The sequence below is a fragment of the Hemitrygon akajei genome, chromosome 14 (genome assembly GCF_048418815.1).
Source record: "Hemitrygon akajei chromosome 14, sHemAka1.3, whole genome shotgun sequence".
In the NCBI taxonomy this organism is placed as follows: Eukaryota; Metazoa; Chordata; class Chondrichthyes; order Myliobatiformes; family Dasyatidae; genus Hemitrygon; species Hemitrygon akajei.
In genome coordinates, this window is record NC_133137.1 from 101,942,947 (window position 1) to 101,960,385 (window position 17,439).

The 17,439-nt window shown below is 41.2% G+C and overlaps 1 protein-coding gene across 1 annotated transcript in view; it reads right to left on the minus strand.

The window, feature by feature from the left end:
* slc35b4 (solute carrier family 35 member B4) overlaps positions 1–17,439 on the minus strand; it is a 50,565-nt gene that overhangs the window by 27,397 nt on the left and 5,729 nt on the right. Inside the window, exons 2-6 of the mRNA XM_073066793.1 lie at positions 9,848–9,961; positions 9,096–9,198; positions 7,241–7,290; positions 6,178–6,259; positions 1,516–1,576 (exon numbers count right to left, since the gene is read on the minus strand). Coding sequence (XP_072922894.1) covers positions 1,516–1,576; positions 6,178–6,259; positions 7,241–7,290; positions 9,096–9,198; positions 9,848–9,961 — 410 coding nt within the window. The remainder of the gene's footprint in view (positions 1–1,515; positions 1,577–6,177; positions 6,260–7,240; positions 7,291–9,095; positions 9,199–9,847; positions 9,962–17,439) is intronic.

Here is a 17,439-nt window from a genome sequence, read left to right on the forward strand (position 1 = left end):
TCTCGAATAATAAAGGAAGGCATACCATATGTCATCATTACCACCCTATCAATTAGTGCAGCCACTTTCAAGGAGCTATGGACCTAGAACCAAAGACCCCTCTATAAATCAATTGTTTACTTCCCCAGGGTATTTTCTGGGAATATTGCCACCTGCGACTCAATCGCTTACACTTTTTGCCTGGGTCAGAAGTTTGTAAATTCAAGTTCCGTAGCTAAAAATTGACTAAGCCCAAAATTGGAACTCTATTTTTTTTTCTCCACAGATGTTACCTGATCTTGAGTGCCCTTTTGCATATTCTGTTTTTATTCCAACTCTTCTAGTAGTGGTGTTCTTCACTATTTCCAATTTGCTATGACACCAACAAATAATACAAGCTTTGCCATCTGTTCAATTGCATCGACTCCACCCTCATCAGTGATGACTGATCAGTAAGGACTGGGCTCCAGCCCTTAGACAATCTTTAGAAATCATTCCATCTTTTTGTGTTTAAGATACTGCTTTAAAGCTACCTCCTTGACCACGCTTTTGCACCACAGCCCATTGGGTCATTGTCAAGGTATTGTCTCATAGGATACTTCAAGATGTTTTATGTTAAAGAACAATTCAAATTATTTTAGAAATAAATGGCGTGAAAAAGTACTCTTGGATCTCAGGCAAATGACCATTTGGATTTCTGGTGTCAGCTGGTGACAAGAAGAAATTCACTGGCTTGGAAACATCATTAACAACAACTACACACGTGAGCTTTCCAATCTGTGGTGACAGTGGAGGGGTGGATGTGGGAGAATGGGGTAAACAATCTTGACTATGATCAGAGACAGAACATTGAAATGTTAACCTACTTCAATGTTTTACTAATCATAAAGTTCCAGGTGCAACATCTCTGAAAGAATCCAGGAATCCATGGAAGTGAAAATAAATCCAACTTATAGTGTCACAAAATGTTCAAGCATCCTGGGGGAGGCCAAACCCCAAGTACAAGTACAGGACTTCTGCAGGTAGTTATCCCACAGAAATTGCCCATTTAGTCCAAATGGTTTTGGCCAATGTTTACACTGCATTTGAGCTCCTCTCATTTTTCCTTCAACTGCATTTTCTGACATTCCTTTCCCCATCACTTACTGCCCATTGCACCTCTGGTATTTAAGGCAGCAATGAAGTCCTTCATCTCTGTCCGCCCATACTATTGCACACAGATATAGAAGGATCCTTCATTGATCTACTCATAACAATTTTTTTAACCAGTCAGTGTTATTAGCCCTGACATGAACCCCTGAATCTGGAGGACTAATGAATCATTCTTAGACTGGCCTCTAGTTTTGACCTGTTTGGCATGGGTGACCCTACCAAGGGTCAAAGCACAAGGCCCTGACTCTGGCCAACATAGTTCTCTGGGTCATTGAGGCCTCCAAACCCAATGCAAGGTTGTGGTCCTCTTGGAAGCCATCATTTAACAGCATTCACTTAATAATATATAATCCAAATGAATTTCTCAGAAATCTATTTCCTTACCTATTAACCACTGCATTAACGCATAAAAACCGCCATCGTCAGACACACTTGTATGCAAAGACTGAAATAAGGAAAAACAAGTCATAATTTCAGTTCCATAGTTTCACACAAAAAAATAACTGCCCGAATATTCACTACGCTGTGGATCAAAAGGCTATAAGTGCCCATTTCTGTGCTGTACAATTCTATGAATTCAATAGTTTTTCAGTAAGCTACAGTACTGTGCAAAAATCTTATATTGGAGCTAGGGTGCCCAAGACTTTTGCACAGTACTGTAGCAATTTTATGTATTGTATTGTACTGCTGCTGCAGCAAAAAAAACCCACAAATTTCATGGCATATGTGATTGATGATAAACCCAATTCTGACATGGGTCTCTGTTGTGTACTGAGAGTAGGAAAGGGACAGGGAGAGGGGAATCATGGTTGGGAAAAGGGGAAGAGAGCAGGAAGCACTCAGAGAGACATTCTGTAATGATCAATAAACCAATTATTTAGAATCAAGTAACCTTGCCTCCTGGTGCCTCAGAGCTGGGTGTGTCTGCCACATCCCCATGCAACCGCCAGCACTACCCCTTCTTTGCCCCCTGTCCCATAACCCTCCCGCGGTGCTCCATCCTCACAATTCCTTTCCTCCAGCCAGATTTACAAACTCTCTCTTTGCTCCACGTTGACACATACAGTACTGTGCAAAAGTCATAAGCCCCATAGCTATACATATATGACTAAGACTTTTGCACAGTACTATAGTTGTACCCTTGCACAACCAGAAACACAAAGCACACAGCATAGATAGTACAGCACAGGAAAAAGGTCTTTTGGCCCACTGTGTATGTGCAAAACATGATGCCAAGTTAAACCAATTCTCTTCTGTCTGCACGTGATCCATATCCCTCCACCCCCTGCACATTCTCCTGTACATCAAAAAGCCTCTAAACACCAATATCATATCTAGCAACCAATCTAGATATGAATATCAAACACTAGATCCTTTTCCTATATTGCGTCTGTTTCCATAATTGTTGATGTCAGGGCATTCCATGCACCTTACACTCCATGTAAACGGAAAACTTGTCCTGCACATCTCCTTCTTGCTAGAAATGCAGGTTCTCTACTATTTAACATTATCAACCTGGGAAAGAGATTCAGACTATCCATCCTAACCGAACTTCAAATAATTTTATGTCTCCTCTCAGCCTCTGATTCGCCTTATAGCTCAGACCCTCTAATTCAAGCAACATCTTGGTAAGCCTCTTCCTGAAGCCACAATCCTTCCAAAAGCTCCACAAACCCTGCAATGGCACAACCAGAATTGTACAAAACCCCCAAGTGCAGCCTCACACGAGGATTTATATAGATGCAACGTGACTTCCTTACTCTTAGACTCAATGCCCCAAGTAATGAAGGCACACATGTCATCCTCCTTACTTGTGGGGTCACTTTAGGGAAAACGATCTGCTGGTCTGAAACATGATGCTCTCTGACCTGCTGAATGCGTTTAGCATTTTATAATTTTATTTCCAGTATCTGTATTTCTTTTTGCTTTGAGCCATTTAAAAGGGAACTTGTGCTGTGAAGCACTTAGGTTTGAGGCATTTCTGCATGCATTGATATATACATTTTTATCTTATTTTTTTTTTAAAAAATAAGGCTTGCAACCTAGCTGAATCCTGTGCTATCAGAACACTTACAAGGCAAGAGATGTGACCAAGGCAACCAAAAAATTGCTGCAGACACGAATGAGTGGCTCAAAAGCAGAAGACCAGAATCTGAATGCATTGTAACTGTCATCTGAATCCTTGCCTAACATTACAACCTTGAAATCACTCAAAAATAATAGCGGTAGAAATGTCAAGCGTATGAATAGGCAGTGTCTTTAGTTCTGTATCAATTAGACAGGAAATAGTCAATCTGAACTCCGTACTTGCTTAACCCATTCATGCATGCACCAATCGTTAACCCTTCGCACCTACAGATAAGCTCAGATACATTATCACTCTCCTGGCCAACAGCAAGCAGTATTCAAAGCATCATTTTAGTTTGATGGAGGCTGGCTGATTTTTCTTTCCTCAAGTGGATAACTGCTGGGTGAGCCACATTCTGGATAGGGGAATAAGACAACCCAGGTGCGAAAGTAGGAAGAATAAAATTAGTGTGCTTAGCGTTTGATGGCTCTGGGCCTGTACTCACTGAAGTTTAGAAGCATGAGGGGGAACCTCATTGAAACATGGCAAATATTAAAAGGTCTAGTAGGACCAGAGGACACAGCATCAGAATTGAAAGGCACCCTTTAGAGCTGAGGGGATACCGAATTTCTTTAGCCAGAGGCTGGTGAATTTTTGGAATTCGTTGCCATAGAAGGTTGTGGAGGTCAAATTATTGGGTATATTTAAAACAGAGGAGGATGATAGGTTCTTGATTAGTAAGGATGTCAAAGGTCACAGGAGAAGGCAGGAGATTGAAGTTGAGAGGGATAAAAAATCAGTCATGATTGAATGATGAAGCAGACTCCATGCCTGAATGAGCTAATTCTTCCCCTATGTCTTACGGTCTTAGACTGAGCTTACAGTGCACATTGATAATGGATCAGAGAATACAGGTGAAGATCAGAAATGGGGGAAAAAGTTGATGAAGCAGTTGACAGCAAACAGATTACATTGCTCTGTCAAAAGGCAAAGTATGTCACTGGGCACAAGACTGTTTATTAACATTCAGTAGTGAAACGATTGATGGGTATATCAGAACTTTCAAACCAGGTACAATCGAATGGGTCAGGTGATTGTTCACAGCTCATAACTTCTCTAAATACCAATCCTTGGGGCAGATCTGTTAGTGCAAGACAAGCCCACACATCTCAGGCACTGAGGTACAGGCACATACACACACTCATTTCCCACTGTTAATGAAAATGACTGATACCTTCCTCTGCAAGTGTGAAATAAAATACACCCCACACTTGCAGAATTAACAGCATGACTCTGTTAAGAGGACTGAGGTTCAGAATGTGTGACACTGGGCAACACCCAAAATCTTTAAAGTGCAGCACAGCAAATATGTGGAGCTGAAATATATTACAAGTATTTTTTTAAGCAGCTGGAAGATAGATTTCCAAACACCAAAACCATCAAAGAACATGCATTAAGACATAGGAATAAAATTAGGCCATTCAGCCCAAGTTCTACATCATTTTGTCATGGCCGATTTAGTTTCCCCTCTCAACCCCATTTTCCTGCCTTCTCCACATAATGTTTGACACCCTTACTAATCAAGAAGCTATCAACCTCCACTTTAAGTATTCCCAGTAACTGGGCCTCCACAGCAATCCATGGCAATGAATTCTATGGATTTACCACTCTCTGGCTACCACACAGAAAAATAAAGATTATGGTGTATTATGATTCAGGACCAACATCCATCATGGTGACTGGCAGACAGCTCCAAAGTCTGAAAATCACTCCTCTACTTCTGCTTCTATGTATCTTTGGATGCATCACACCTCCATCCTCATCTATATACTACTAAAATTCTCATGCTCTGTTTGTGACCTCCAATTAGCACAAACGGTGCATTACAGCGGCACTTTCTTTTGACTAAATCAACTTAAAATGCGCTAACTAACAGAATGCATGCAAAGTTCAGGATTATATATTCGTATAAAATTGCTCACTCATCAATCAACAAGCCCCACTTTCTACAAACTGAGCTGATTCCACCCCCTATGGAAACCGTGTCACGACGCATGCACACAGCCAGCCTCAGCAGTGCCTCACGATGCTCAGAGAGCCGATTCTACCTTCTATGGAAACCGTTTTACTTCTTTAATTTCCAAAGCACATCACATCAGACTGCACTACCTTCCTCTCAAAGGGTGCCCCAACGGGTCACCTGGTTATCTCGTAGCTACTATTAACAAATGTTACTCCCCCCCCCCCCCCCTTCACCATTCCCATTTCCCTCTCTCACATTTTTCCTTTCCTGCTCAGCACCCCCCTCTGATGCTCCTCCCTTTCTTCTATGGTCTTCTACTCTCTTCTATCAGATTCCCCCTCCTCCAGCCCTTTATCTCTTCCACCAATCAATTTCCCAGCTCTTTACTTCACCCCTCCCTCTCTCCCGGTTTCACCTATCACCTACTACCTTGTACTTCTTCCTCCCCTCTCCCCACCTTCTTACTCTAACATCTCATCTTTGTTTCTGGTCCTGATGAAGGGTCTCGGCCCAAAACATCAAATGTTTATTCATTTCCATGGATGCTGCCTGGCCTGCTGAGTTCCTCCAGCATTTTGTGTTTGTTGCCATGTTATTTTCAATTCTTGCTGAAACAGTGTAAAAATTTCACTCGATTAAACAGGCAAAACAGCACCTTTCATAATTTTTGCAATTCTGTGCCAAATACGCAGGGATGCATAAAAATGCAGAAGACAATATTCACTGCACATTTGAAAAAGTCTACCATCCTCGTCCACCTTTTGCCCATAACCCTTAAGATTTTCATTTCAAGGATATGATAATACTGTGAAGCATTTTGAACATTTTCTTACTGTAACATTGGTACATAAATGCAAGTTATGTTATTGTGTATTTTCACCTTCATTGTGAAAGTTACTATTGAATCAGTTTACACTATTTTCCAAAATGCTATGCATGAATTTCAATGCCTTACCACTTGTTTTGCTGACATTAATGTACAGATAAATATCCCCAGAGAAACCAAAGCAATTGAAATATACTTCGCAAATGTGTATCTGTGAAAGAGAAGAAAATAAGCTAAAAATCTTGTTTGATGACACAACAATCTATTAGTTTAAAACCGCTTCTGTCGAGAATGGGTGCAGAGTGGAATGTAGTTTAACTCTAATGGTTCAAAAGCAGGTTCTTCTCCTCTGCCTTCAGATTTCTGAATGGTTCTTGAATCATAACATACACTACAAAAATAAAGGTTTGTCTTTGCACTCTACTGCTACCACAAAAAACAAATTTAACTTAGTGATGTTAAATCTGACTCTGATTACAAGGAGCCTCAAACTATTATTTCATTTCTTCTGTATTATGTATTGTATTGAACTGCTGCTGCTGCTAAGTTAACAAATTTCACGACACATGCCGGTGATAATAAACCTGATTCTGATTAGATGCACCTCTTCAGTCAAAGTTCTGCCTTAACAATGAAACCATCCTATTAATTCATAATTAGTTCTCAAGGTATTTGAACTAAAGGCAGAGCAGACATTTATTATCCATTCACTGAGTGCTTCAAGCTGATGATGTTGGTCAGCTTTTCAATCACTGGATACAAATGTGTGTCCCGCTAGCTCACTTCAGCCGTCATTTAAAAGTTGACTAGATTGGTGTGAAACTACAGTTACACAGAGAAAAGACAGGCAGGCCAGTACTTCTCCCAAACGTGACTGGAATCCTGGCCAATATTATCCTTCAACCAGCATAATCAAAATGAACTGCAATGTTTACCACTTTACATGTGAAAATTACCTGCCATGCAGTCATTCATTACCTCAAAGACTACACATTAAGGCATTTCAATGGATGTAAAATACCGTAATTAAAAACCACTGTATTTTTGAGGGCTTTTTATTCTATTTCCTAATTATTTATTAATTTCACTTGTTCCTAATTTATTATCAAATTCCCTCAAATGTTTTGCCTACAGCATAGTGCTGACCTGATCAGTACACGGAGAAACAACAGGCAAAATAATAAAAGCTGACCTTTTCTTTAATATGACAATTCCCAGTACCATGTTGGCAATCAAAGAGCCCTGAAAAATAACAGAAAAACGTCACACAAATTCCAGTTAGACAATTGCTCTCTCTTTTCTGAGAAAATGCATTTAATTTATAGAATTAATTGCCGAGCAATCAGCCCTTGAGGAAATTATTTACTGTTATTGGGATACTCATTCTAAAATTCAATGATTTCCTTCCCTATTTATCAATCAAAATAATTTTGAAATAAAACCTTGGGATGAAGGCAGTAATTCATGCTTCTTTTGCCAATTATTGTATCACTGATACAAGGATAGCATTTGGAGGTAACTTAATGGAAATGAGATGGCTAGAGATCTCTTGCAACTGTAACGGGGGTTTTTTTTCTTTTTCTTTGTTACTGTGTATGTAATCAAAATGGCGTCTTTGTTTTGTTAAAAGTAGGAATGCTGGCGCCTGTGTTAATAGTAGGAATGCTAGCGTCTTTGTTATGATAAGTGCTGGAAGCTTGTTTGGGACTGTAAACTGATTGTTTGGCGGGATTTTGGGGAGTCGGGGCGATGGAGTGAGAGAGAGAGGACGGGATGCTGGAAGCTGGGCGACGGTCCCCGGCCCAAGGTTTTTGGTGATGAGAGGAGACGGAGACAGAGGAGTGTGGAGCGACTGGTCGACCACCGTGGGGGTCCCAGGAGGTGGGTTGAGGAATTCGGAGGGGATCGAATACCAGAAGACTTCAGTAATTGAGCTCCAACGGTTGTGCACGAAGTGGCTTGGACTTTGATAAGTTTGGCGCCTTTTCTTTTTTTTCTCTTATTCATATATACTGTATCATTAGTAATCGCTTAGTTATAGTAATCTTTATAAATTGTACTCATTTAATCGCATAAGGTGTACTGTCTATTTGTTGGGCGAGGCGGGGACATCACACAGCATCCACACCAGCTGATTACCCAGTTTGGCGGGGCCGAAGGCTGCTCCCCCTAGACTAGAACGAGTTTGAGCGATGCCTGAGGCGACCCAGGGGTTACACAACTATATTACTATATTCTTAAAAGAGACCGGACTCGAGATTTGTAGTTCAATTGGACGTCACACTGAAGTCACACAAACTTCCATGGGAAAAGTTATCTGCTGTTTACAATTATCCAATCTAAACCATGCTCTAAATTCATCCATTTTGAAGCCAAAATATATTAGAAAATAGAAGTGACCTTATTCATCTGTTATCTGTATCACACTCGGTAGCTACTTTGTTAAGTACAGGAGTGGAACTCAGTGTGGTCGTCTGCTGCTATAGCCCACCCACTTCAAAGTTCTACTTGGATGCTCTTCTGCACACCACTGTTCCAATGCATCGTTATCTGAGTTATTGTCACCTTCCTGTCAGCTTGAACCAGTCTGGCCATTCTCCTCTGAACTCTCATTAACAAGGCATTGTCATCTACAGAACCACCACTCACGAGATTTTTTGTTTGTTTTCACACTATTCTCCTTAAACTCTATAGAGTTTGTTGTGCCTGAAAGTCCCGGGAGATGAACAGTTTTTGAGATAATCAAGCCAGGCACCAACAATCATTCCACGATTACAGTAATTTAGATCGCATTTCTTCTCCATTCTGATGTTTGGTCTGAACAACAACTGAACCTCTTGACCATGACTGCATGCTTTTGTGCATTGAGTTGCTGCCACATGATTGACTGATTAGATACTAGTAGGTACGAGGTGTATCTAATAAAGGAGACACTAGGTGTATATACAAAATAGTATATATGCAGTACTCAAACACAGGCCTTACATACTGTCATAGTCTCTAGTTTCATTATTTGTTTTTATATTGATAGGTAAGAAACTACTTACTGATCTGAAGATCATGTGCAAAGGCATTGGAATATTGAAGTTGAGGGCATAATTATTAACCACACTCACAATGAAAAACATGGACACCATAATGAAGTAGTTCCTATGTGAAAAAGAAAGAAAACAGAGAAAAGATAAAAATTTAAATTGAAGAGCAATTGCTTCATCTACCATCTCACATGAAACAACCAGATTAACAAATGCAAGATGCTAGAACTCAGCGGTCAGGTAGCACCTTTTGCAGAGGAATAACCAGTTGACATTTCAGGTCAACACCCTTCATTAGGACTAGAAAGGAAGGGGAAAGAAGCCAAGGTAAGAAGGTGTAGGGAGGGGAAAGAGTACAAGCTGACACCAGTAGGGGAATTTCTCCAACAAATGTTTAAGTGGAATAACAAGGTAATGTACTTCACAGGAATGAGAAAAGAAATGCAAGACATCTGGCAGCTTCCTGCACAAATATGAGAGGGATTTTAGACCATTCTCTTCCCTGAAGCAAAAGATTGAGGGGGCATTGTAAGAGTTTAAAGTCTAGGCAGATGAAGTTACTCCCCCAAGGAGCAGTGACTAATAATTGGTACCATGTAAGAGACCAGATGGAAGAGAACATGGAACTGACAGCTATAAAAATTACTCTGATGTTTCGGCTACAGGAGATCACAAACAAGGAAGGAGCATTTCAAACCGCAAATTCTAGTTAATCTTACACAAACTAGTATCCAACCCCTCCAAAAAGAGAACTTTTCCAGTACCTCAATGGAATTGCTCTGGGCTTTGTGAGAAAGTGAGCTTGAAAGATTAAGCCTTCCAGTGCTATAAACAGGAACTGTCCAAATGTCACAATGTTTCCACATCCTGGAAAATCCCTGAAAAAAAGAATATTTAGAACATAGAATAGTACAGCACATTACAGGCCCTTCAGCCCACAATGCTGTGCCAACCCTCAAACCCTGCATCCCATATAACTCCCCACCTTAAGTTCCTCCATATACCTGTCTAGTAGTCTCTTAAACTTCACTAGTGTATCTGCCTGCACCACTGACTCAGGCAGTGCATTCCACGCACCAACCACTCTCTGAGTGAAAAACCTTCCTCTAATATCCCCCTTGAACTTCCCTCCCCTTACCTTAAAGCCATGACCTCTTGTACTGAGCAGTAGTGCCCTGGTGAAGAGGCGCTGGCTATCCACTCTATCTATTCATCTTAATATCTTGTACACCTCTATCATGTGTCCTCTCATCCTCCTTCTCTCCAAAGAGTAAAGCCCTAGCTCCCTTAATCTCTGATCATAATCCATACTCTCTAAACCAGGCAGCATCCTGGTAAATCTCCTCTGTACCCTTTCCAATGCTTCCACATCCTTCCTATAGTGAGACAACCAGAACTGGACACGGTACTCCAAATGTGGCCTAACCAGAGTTTTATAGAGCTGCATCATTACATCGCGACTCTTAAACTCTATCCCTCGACTTATGAAAGCTAACACCCCATAAGCTTTCTTAACTACCCTATCTACCTGTGAGGCAATTTTCAGGGATCTGTGGACATGTACCCCCAGATCCCTCTGCTCCTCCACACTACCGAGTATCCTGCCATTTACTTTGTACTCTGCCTTGGAGTTTGTCCTTCCAAAGTGTACCACCTCACACTTCTCCGGGTTGAACTCCATCTGCCACTTCTCAGCCCACTTCTGCATCCTATCAATGCCTCTCTGCAATCTTCGACAATCCTCTGCACTATCTACAACACCACCAACCTTTGTGTCGTCTGCAAACTTGCCAACCCACCCTTCTACCCCCACATCCAGGTCGTTAATAAAAATCATGAAAAGTAGAGGTCCCAGAACAGATCCTTGTGGGACACCACTAGTCACAACCCTCCAATCCAAATGTACTCCCTCCACCACGACCCTCTGCTTTCTGCAGGCAAGCCAATTCTGAATCCACCTGGCCAAACTTCCCTGGTTCCCATGCCTCCTGACTTTCTGAATAAGCCTATCATGGGGAACCTTGTCAAATGCCTTACTAAATTCTATGTAGATCACATCCACTGCACTACCCTCATATATATGCCTGGTCACCTCCTCAAAGAACACTATCAGGCTTGTCAGACACAATCTGCCCTTCACAAAGCCATGCTGACTGTCCCTGATCAGACCATGATTCTCTAAATGCCCATAGATCCTATCTCTAAGAATCTTTTCCAACAGCTTTCCCACCACAGACGTAAGGCTCACTGGTCTATAATTACCCAGATTATCCCTACTACCTCTTTTGAACAAGGGGACAACATTTGCCTCCCTCCAATCCTCCGGTACCATTCCCATGGACAACGAGGACATAAAGATCCTAGCCAGAGGCTCAGCAATCTCTTCCCTCGCCTCGTGGAGCAGCCTGGGGAATATTCCGTTAGGCCCTGGGGACTTATCCATCCTAATGTACTTTAACAACTCCATCACCTCCTCTCCCTTAATATCGACATGCTCCAGAACATCAACCTCACTCATATTGTCCTCACCATTTTTAAACTCAAGTGTAATAAAACTGATAGTTTAGCAGCAAATTCCAATAACCTGAACTTTTCTTTGTATAAATTGCTCTTCCTTTGAAAAAAATAAGACAATCAGATCAATAGATCAGTGTTAAAAATTAATGAACAATTCTCAGTAGACACATGAATGCATTAAATCAGAGTAATTGTGTAGTAAAGCTATAGATTGACAAATCACCAGGACCTGTAAAACTTCATTCTACATCTCTAAAGAAAATGTAGGTGAGATTGACAATGCATTGGTGTTAATTTTACAGAATTCCCTAGATCAGGGGTGTCAAACTCATTTTAGGTCACGGGCCGGATTGAGTAAAATGCAGCTTCATGCGGGCCGGATCAGTCGGACGCGTGCGAACGCAGCTTTCATTGCCTCCGTTTTTTCAGCCTGCTCTCATGTGTCTCAGTCTCTGCTATAACTACAAAGTGTTTCACTTTACAAATTCTGTTTCTTATGAAGAAGGCTGCCGAGCAAGACTGCCGAATAAACACTAAAAAACCCTGAAAACCTGGTACCTGAATAAACTCAGCATTAGCCATATCATACGCCATAGGCGCTTCGATTACTGGGGCCAGCTTTAATCGTAATTAGATATTATCTCGCGGGCCGAAGATAATTCCACCGCGGGCCGGATTTGGCCCGCGGGCCTTGAGTTTGACATATATGCCCTAGATTCAAGGAAGGACCCAGGAGACTGGAAATAGGAAATGTCACTCCTTTATTCAAAGTAGGATGCAGAAAATGGGAAGTTACAAATTGGTAAGCTTTATAATCATCATAGGGAAAACAGTGCAAGTTATCATTGAAGATGCCATAAAAGGACTCAGAAACATTCCGCTTATCAATGTGACTTTTACAAGAGAGAAATCACATGTGACCAATTCACTGAATTTCTATACGAAGAGGAAATGTGAATATACTATAATCAAATATACAAAAGAAATTTGATTAGATGCTATATCAAAGATAACTGTGGAAAATCTCATGGTGTGGAAGGTAATTATTCATATGGACATAAGACTGACAGCAAACAGGAAAGAGAATTGACCTTCCTCTGGTTGGCAAAGTATAATGATTGATATGCCGCAAGGATCTGTACAGGAACCCTCAACCTCTTATCATTAATACAAATGCCTTGGAAGATGTGACTGCTACATTTGTTGCTGACATAATAATAAGTAGGAAAGTAAGTTGTGAAGAAAAGAAAGCAGCTACAAATTAGTGTGGAGAAATTAGTGAGTGGGCAAAGACCTGACAAATGGAATATAATGAGAGAAAATGTGAAACTGCCCTTTTGACAGGAAAGCTAAAAAAAATCAAAATGATGTGGGAACACTAAGTTCTAGAATGCAGAAATACCTTGGTGAGTTGCCTGGTGGATGATGGGCAAAATGGTAGCTTAGAAATTAAAGATAAAGATCAGCTTTATTTATCACATGTGCATCGAAATACAGTGAAATGTGCTGGTTGTGTCACTGACCAACTCCATGTGAGGATGTTCTGGGCAGCAGGCTGCAAGAGTTGACGTGCTTCTGGTGCCAACATGGCTTACCAACCCTAACTGTACATTTTTGGAATATGGGAAGAAACGGGAGCACAGGGGAGATCCACGCAGTCACAGGGAAAATGGACAAACTCTTTACAGACAGCAGTGAGAATTGAACCCAAATCAGTGATCACTCATGCTGTAAAGTGTTACACTAACCACTACATTACTGGTCCAGCAAAAAGACAGGAAAAATAACAATGTTTTGGGCCAAAACATGAACAATTCTTTTTCAACCACAGATGCGGCTCAACCCACTGATCTCCATCAGCAGACTGTCTCTATCTCCAGATTCCAGCGTCCTTGTGTTTTCTGTCTTATAGGAAAGTTGGACAAGCTAGATGATCCCAATAGAGTCTGAGGGTTTGAAACACACAAGATTCTGAGAGGTATCAACAAGGTGGGTGTAAAGAGGATGTTTCTTGCTGATAAACCTAGAACTAGTAGATTGCCACTTCAAACAAAAAAAAGTTTCCTTATCCATGACGAGACAATTATCTTTTCCGAAGGCTAGTAAGCATAGGCGGCAACACCTCGACCATGATTATTCTAAACACCGGTGCTCCACAAGGATATATCCTCAGTCTCCAACTCTCATGACCATGTAGCCAGATTCTGATCTAACTCTGTTCACAAGATTGCAGTTGACACCATCGTAGGAGGCCATATCTCAAATAACAATGAGTCGGAGCACAGGAAGGTGATGTCTTGACACCATGTCATGAAGATAACAACCTTTCCCTCAAACACAAGAGCTGGTTATTCACTTCAGGAAGGGGGGGGGGGGTGAAATGATGCACATGCTCTGTGAACTACATCAACAGTGTTGAGGTGGAGAACTTCAATATCCAAGGAGGGAACATCACCAATAGCCTGTCCTACTCTAACCACATGGCCAAGAAACCTCATCATCACTTCTACGTCTCAGGAGGCTAAAGAAATTTGGCATGTCACAATCAAACTTTACCAATCTCTGCGGATGCATAAAGGTATGGCGACTGCTGAACTTGCAACTGAGAAACTGAAGAGAGTTGTGCGCATCGCAGTCTAACCCTCTATAGACTTTGTCAACACATCCTGCAGCCAGCATAATCACATACCACACCACACCTACCTCAGATATTCTCTCTTCTCCACTCTCCTATCAGGCTGAAGATACAAAAGCACATACCAGCAGGCTCGAGGACAGCTTACACCCCGCCATTTCAAACTTATTAAATGGTTCCCTAGTACAATAAGATGGATTATTGACCCTACAATCTACCTCTTTACAATTTTGCACCTTACTGGCTACCTGCACTCTGTAGCTGTTACACTTTAATCTGCACAACCTGCTCTACTCTACCTCAATGCATTGCATAATTATCTGATCTGTATGAACAGAATGCAAGACAAGCTTTTCACTGTTACTTGGTACATGAGGCAATAACATTTCCAGTGAATCCAGAACTCCTTCCGTTTCCCTTTGATAAAGAAATTATTGATAAATAAAGGGTGGAAATTTGGAACTGAGGTTACAATCAGATTAGCCCTGATCTCACAGAATGACTGAGGGGGTTCAGGAGGCTGAGAGACCTACTCCTGCTCTTCATTTTTATATATATATATATATATATATATATATATATATATATATATATATATATATATCCAACATAAGAAAATAAAATAGGAATCATTCTCAAAATATTAGCTTCAAGTTTAATAGGGTATCAAGAAAGAGATTCCACCTCCCTAACTTTTCCCATCTCAAGACATCAGGTCTGATCATTCATATTTTCTAACAAGTGAACTGTGATATTAGGCTCATAGAAATGGCAGCACAGGAAGAAACCATTTTCCATCTTATTTAATGTTGATCATGACATTTCAGCAGAGTTAGTTATCCCAGCCCCACTGCATGGTATTCTGAACCTATGGATATCCCCAGCTGAATTCAGTGTGATATGTGCAACTTGATACTGTACCTATTTTTCTTATATCATAAATGTATACACTTTTTTAAAAAGTTGTAAGTTTTCTGGGACACCCTGAGGTTATGAATTTAAATGAAAGTCTATCAAAAGGCAAAGGATAATCTCGCTTGATGTTAATAATGCTGTTTCATATTTTGACTGAAGCGTGTACAGGTATTATCTTCTATCGGAACAGTCTGAATATATCAACCAACACAAATTGCTGGACGAACTCAGCAGGCCAGGCAGCATCTATGGCAAAGAGTAAACAGTTGACGTTTCAGGCCAACACCCTTCATCAGGACTAGAAAAAAAGATGAGAAGTCAGAGCAAGAAGGTTGGAGGAGGCAAGGAAATAGTACAAGGTTGATAGCTGAAACTGAGAGAGGGGGGAAGGGTGTAGTAAAGAGCTGGGAAGCTGATAGGTGAAAGAGATAAAGGTCTGGAGAAGGCTAAATCTGATAGGAGAGTGCAAAGACCATAGAAGAAAGCAAAGGGGTAGGAGCACTGGAGGGAGTGATGGGCAGTTAAGGGCTCCCTAAGTGACTCCCATGTCATTCACCCCTCCCCACTAATCTTCCTCCTGGTACTTATTCTTGCAAGTGGAACAAGTGCCATACCAGGCCCTCTCTACACACTTCAATTATGACATGTCAGTTCATGGCCTTCTCTACTGCTATGATGAAGCAACACCTTATATTCTGTCTAGGTTACCTCTACCCTGATGGCATGAACATCAATTTTTTGAACTTCTGGTAATTGCCCCCCCCCCAACCATTCCCATTTCCCTCCCCTACCTCATGTCCTTACCAGCCTATCACCTTCCTCTGGTGCTCCTACCCCTTCCCTTTCTTCCATGGTCTTCTACTCCCTCCTGTCTTATTCCCCCTTCTCTATCCCTTTATCTCTTTCATCAATCAACTTCCCAACTCCTTACTTTACAAATGCTCCTATCTCGGTTTCACCTATCACCCACCATCTTGTACTTCTTCCTCCCCTCCCCACATCCTCTTGTTCTAACTTCTCATCTTTTTTTCCCAGTCCTGATGAACGGTGTCGGCCCATAACGTTGCCCATTTACTCTTCTCCATAGATCCTGCGTGGTCTGCTGAGTTCCTCCAGCATCAAGCAACATCTGCAGATTTTCTACTCTAAATATACTGAACTCTCTTCCTGCAGTACAACACTCAAGGCATCCTCTTCCGTTTTCTTCAGCCACCCCACCTATATCAAAATGCAACTGCTAGGTTTTTAAAAAAATGTATTCATTTCTGGAATGTAGGCAATGCCAGCTAAGCCAGCATTTATTGCCAGTCACTAATTGCCCTTGAAAAGGTGGTGATGAGTTTGAGAGCAGAAATGTAAGATAATTCATTGTTTTTAAATTTGGAAGAGAAAATTCAAATCCTAAAAAGAATTTATTTATTTTTGTTTTGGAATCAAGATATTAAAATGTTTTTCATTACCTCAGGATCTCACAACACACTTTAGATATAAAGTTGTGCATAAGACCATAAGATATTGGAGCAGAAGTAGGCCATTCGGCCCATTGAGTCTGCTCTGTCATTCAATCATGGTTGATCCAATTCTTACAGTCATCCTCGCTCCCCTGCCTTCTCCCCATACCCTTTGATGATCTGGCTAATCAAGAACCTATCTATCTATCTCTGCCTTAAATACACCCAATGACTTACAGCCGCTTGTGGCAATAAATTCCACAGATTTACCACCCTCTGACTAAAGTAATTTCTCTGCATCTCTGTTCTAAATGGACATCCTTCAATCCTGAGGTCACGCCTGAGAATCCCCTACCATGGGAAATAACTTTGCCATATCTAATCTGTTCAGGCCTTTTAACATTCGGAGTGTTTCTATGAGATACCCCTCATTCTCCTGAATTCCAGGGAATACAGCCCAAGAGCTGCCAGATGTTCCTCTTATGGTAAACCTTTCATTCCTGGAATCACTCTTGTGAATCTTCTCTGAACCTTCTCCAATGTCAGTATATCCTTTCTCAAATAAGGAGTCCAAAACTACACACAATACTCCTAGTGTGGTCTCACAAGTGCCTTATAGAGCCTCAACATCACATCCCTGCTCTTATATTCTATACCTCTAGAAATGAATGCCAACATTGCATTCGCCTTCTTCAACACCGACTCAACCTGGAGGACTTGCACGAGGACTCCCAAGTCTCTTTGCATCTCTGCATTTTAAATTCTCTTCTCATCTAAATAATAGTCTGCCCATTTATTTCTTCCACCAAAGTGCATGACCATACCTTTCCAACATTGT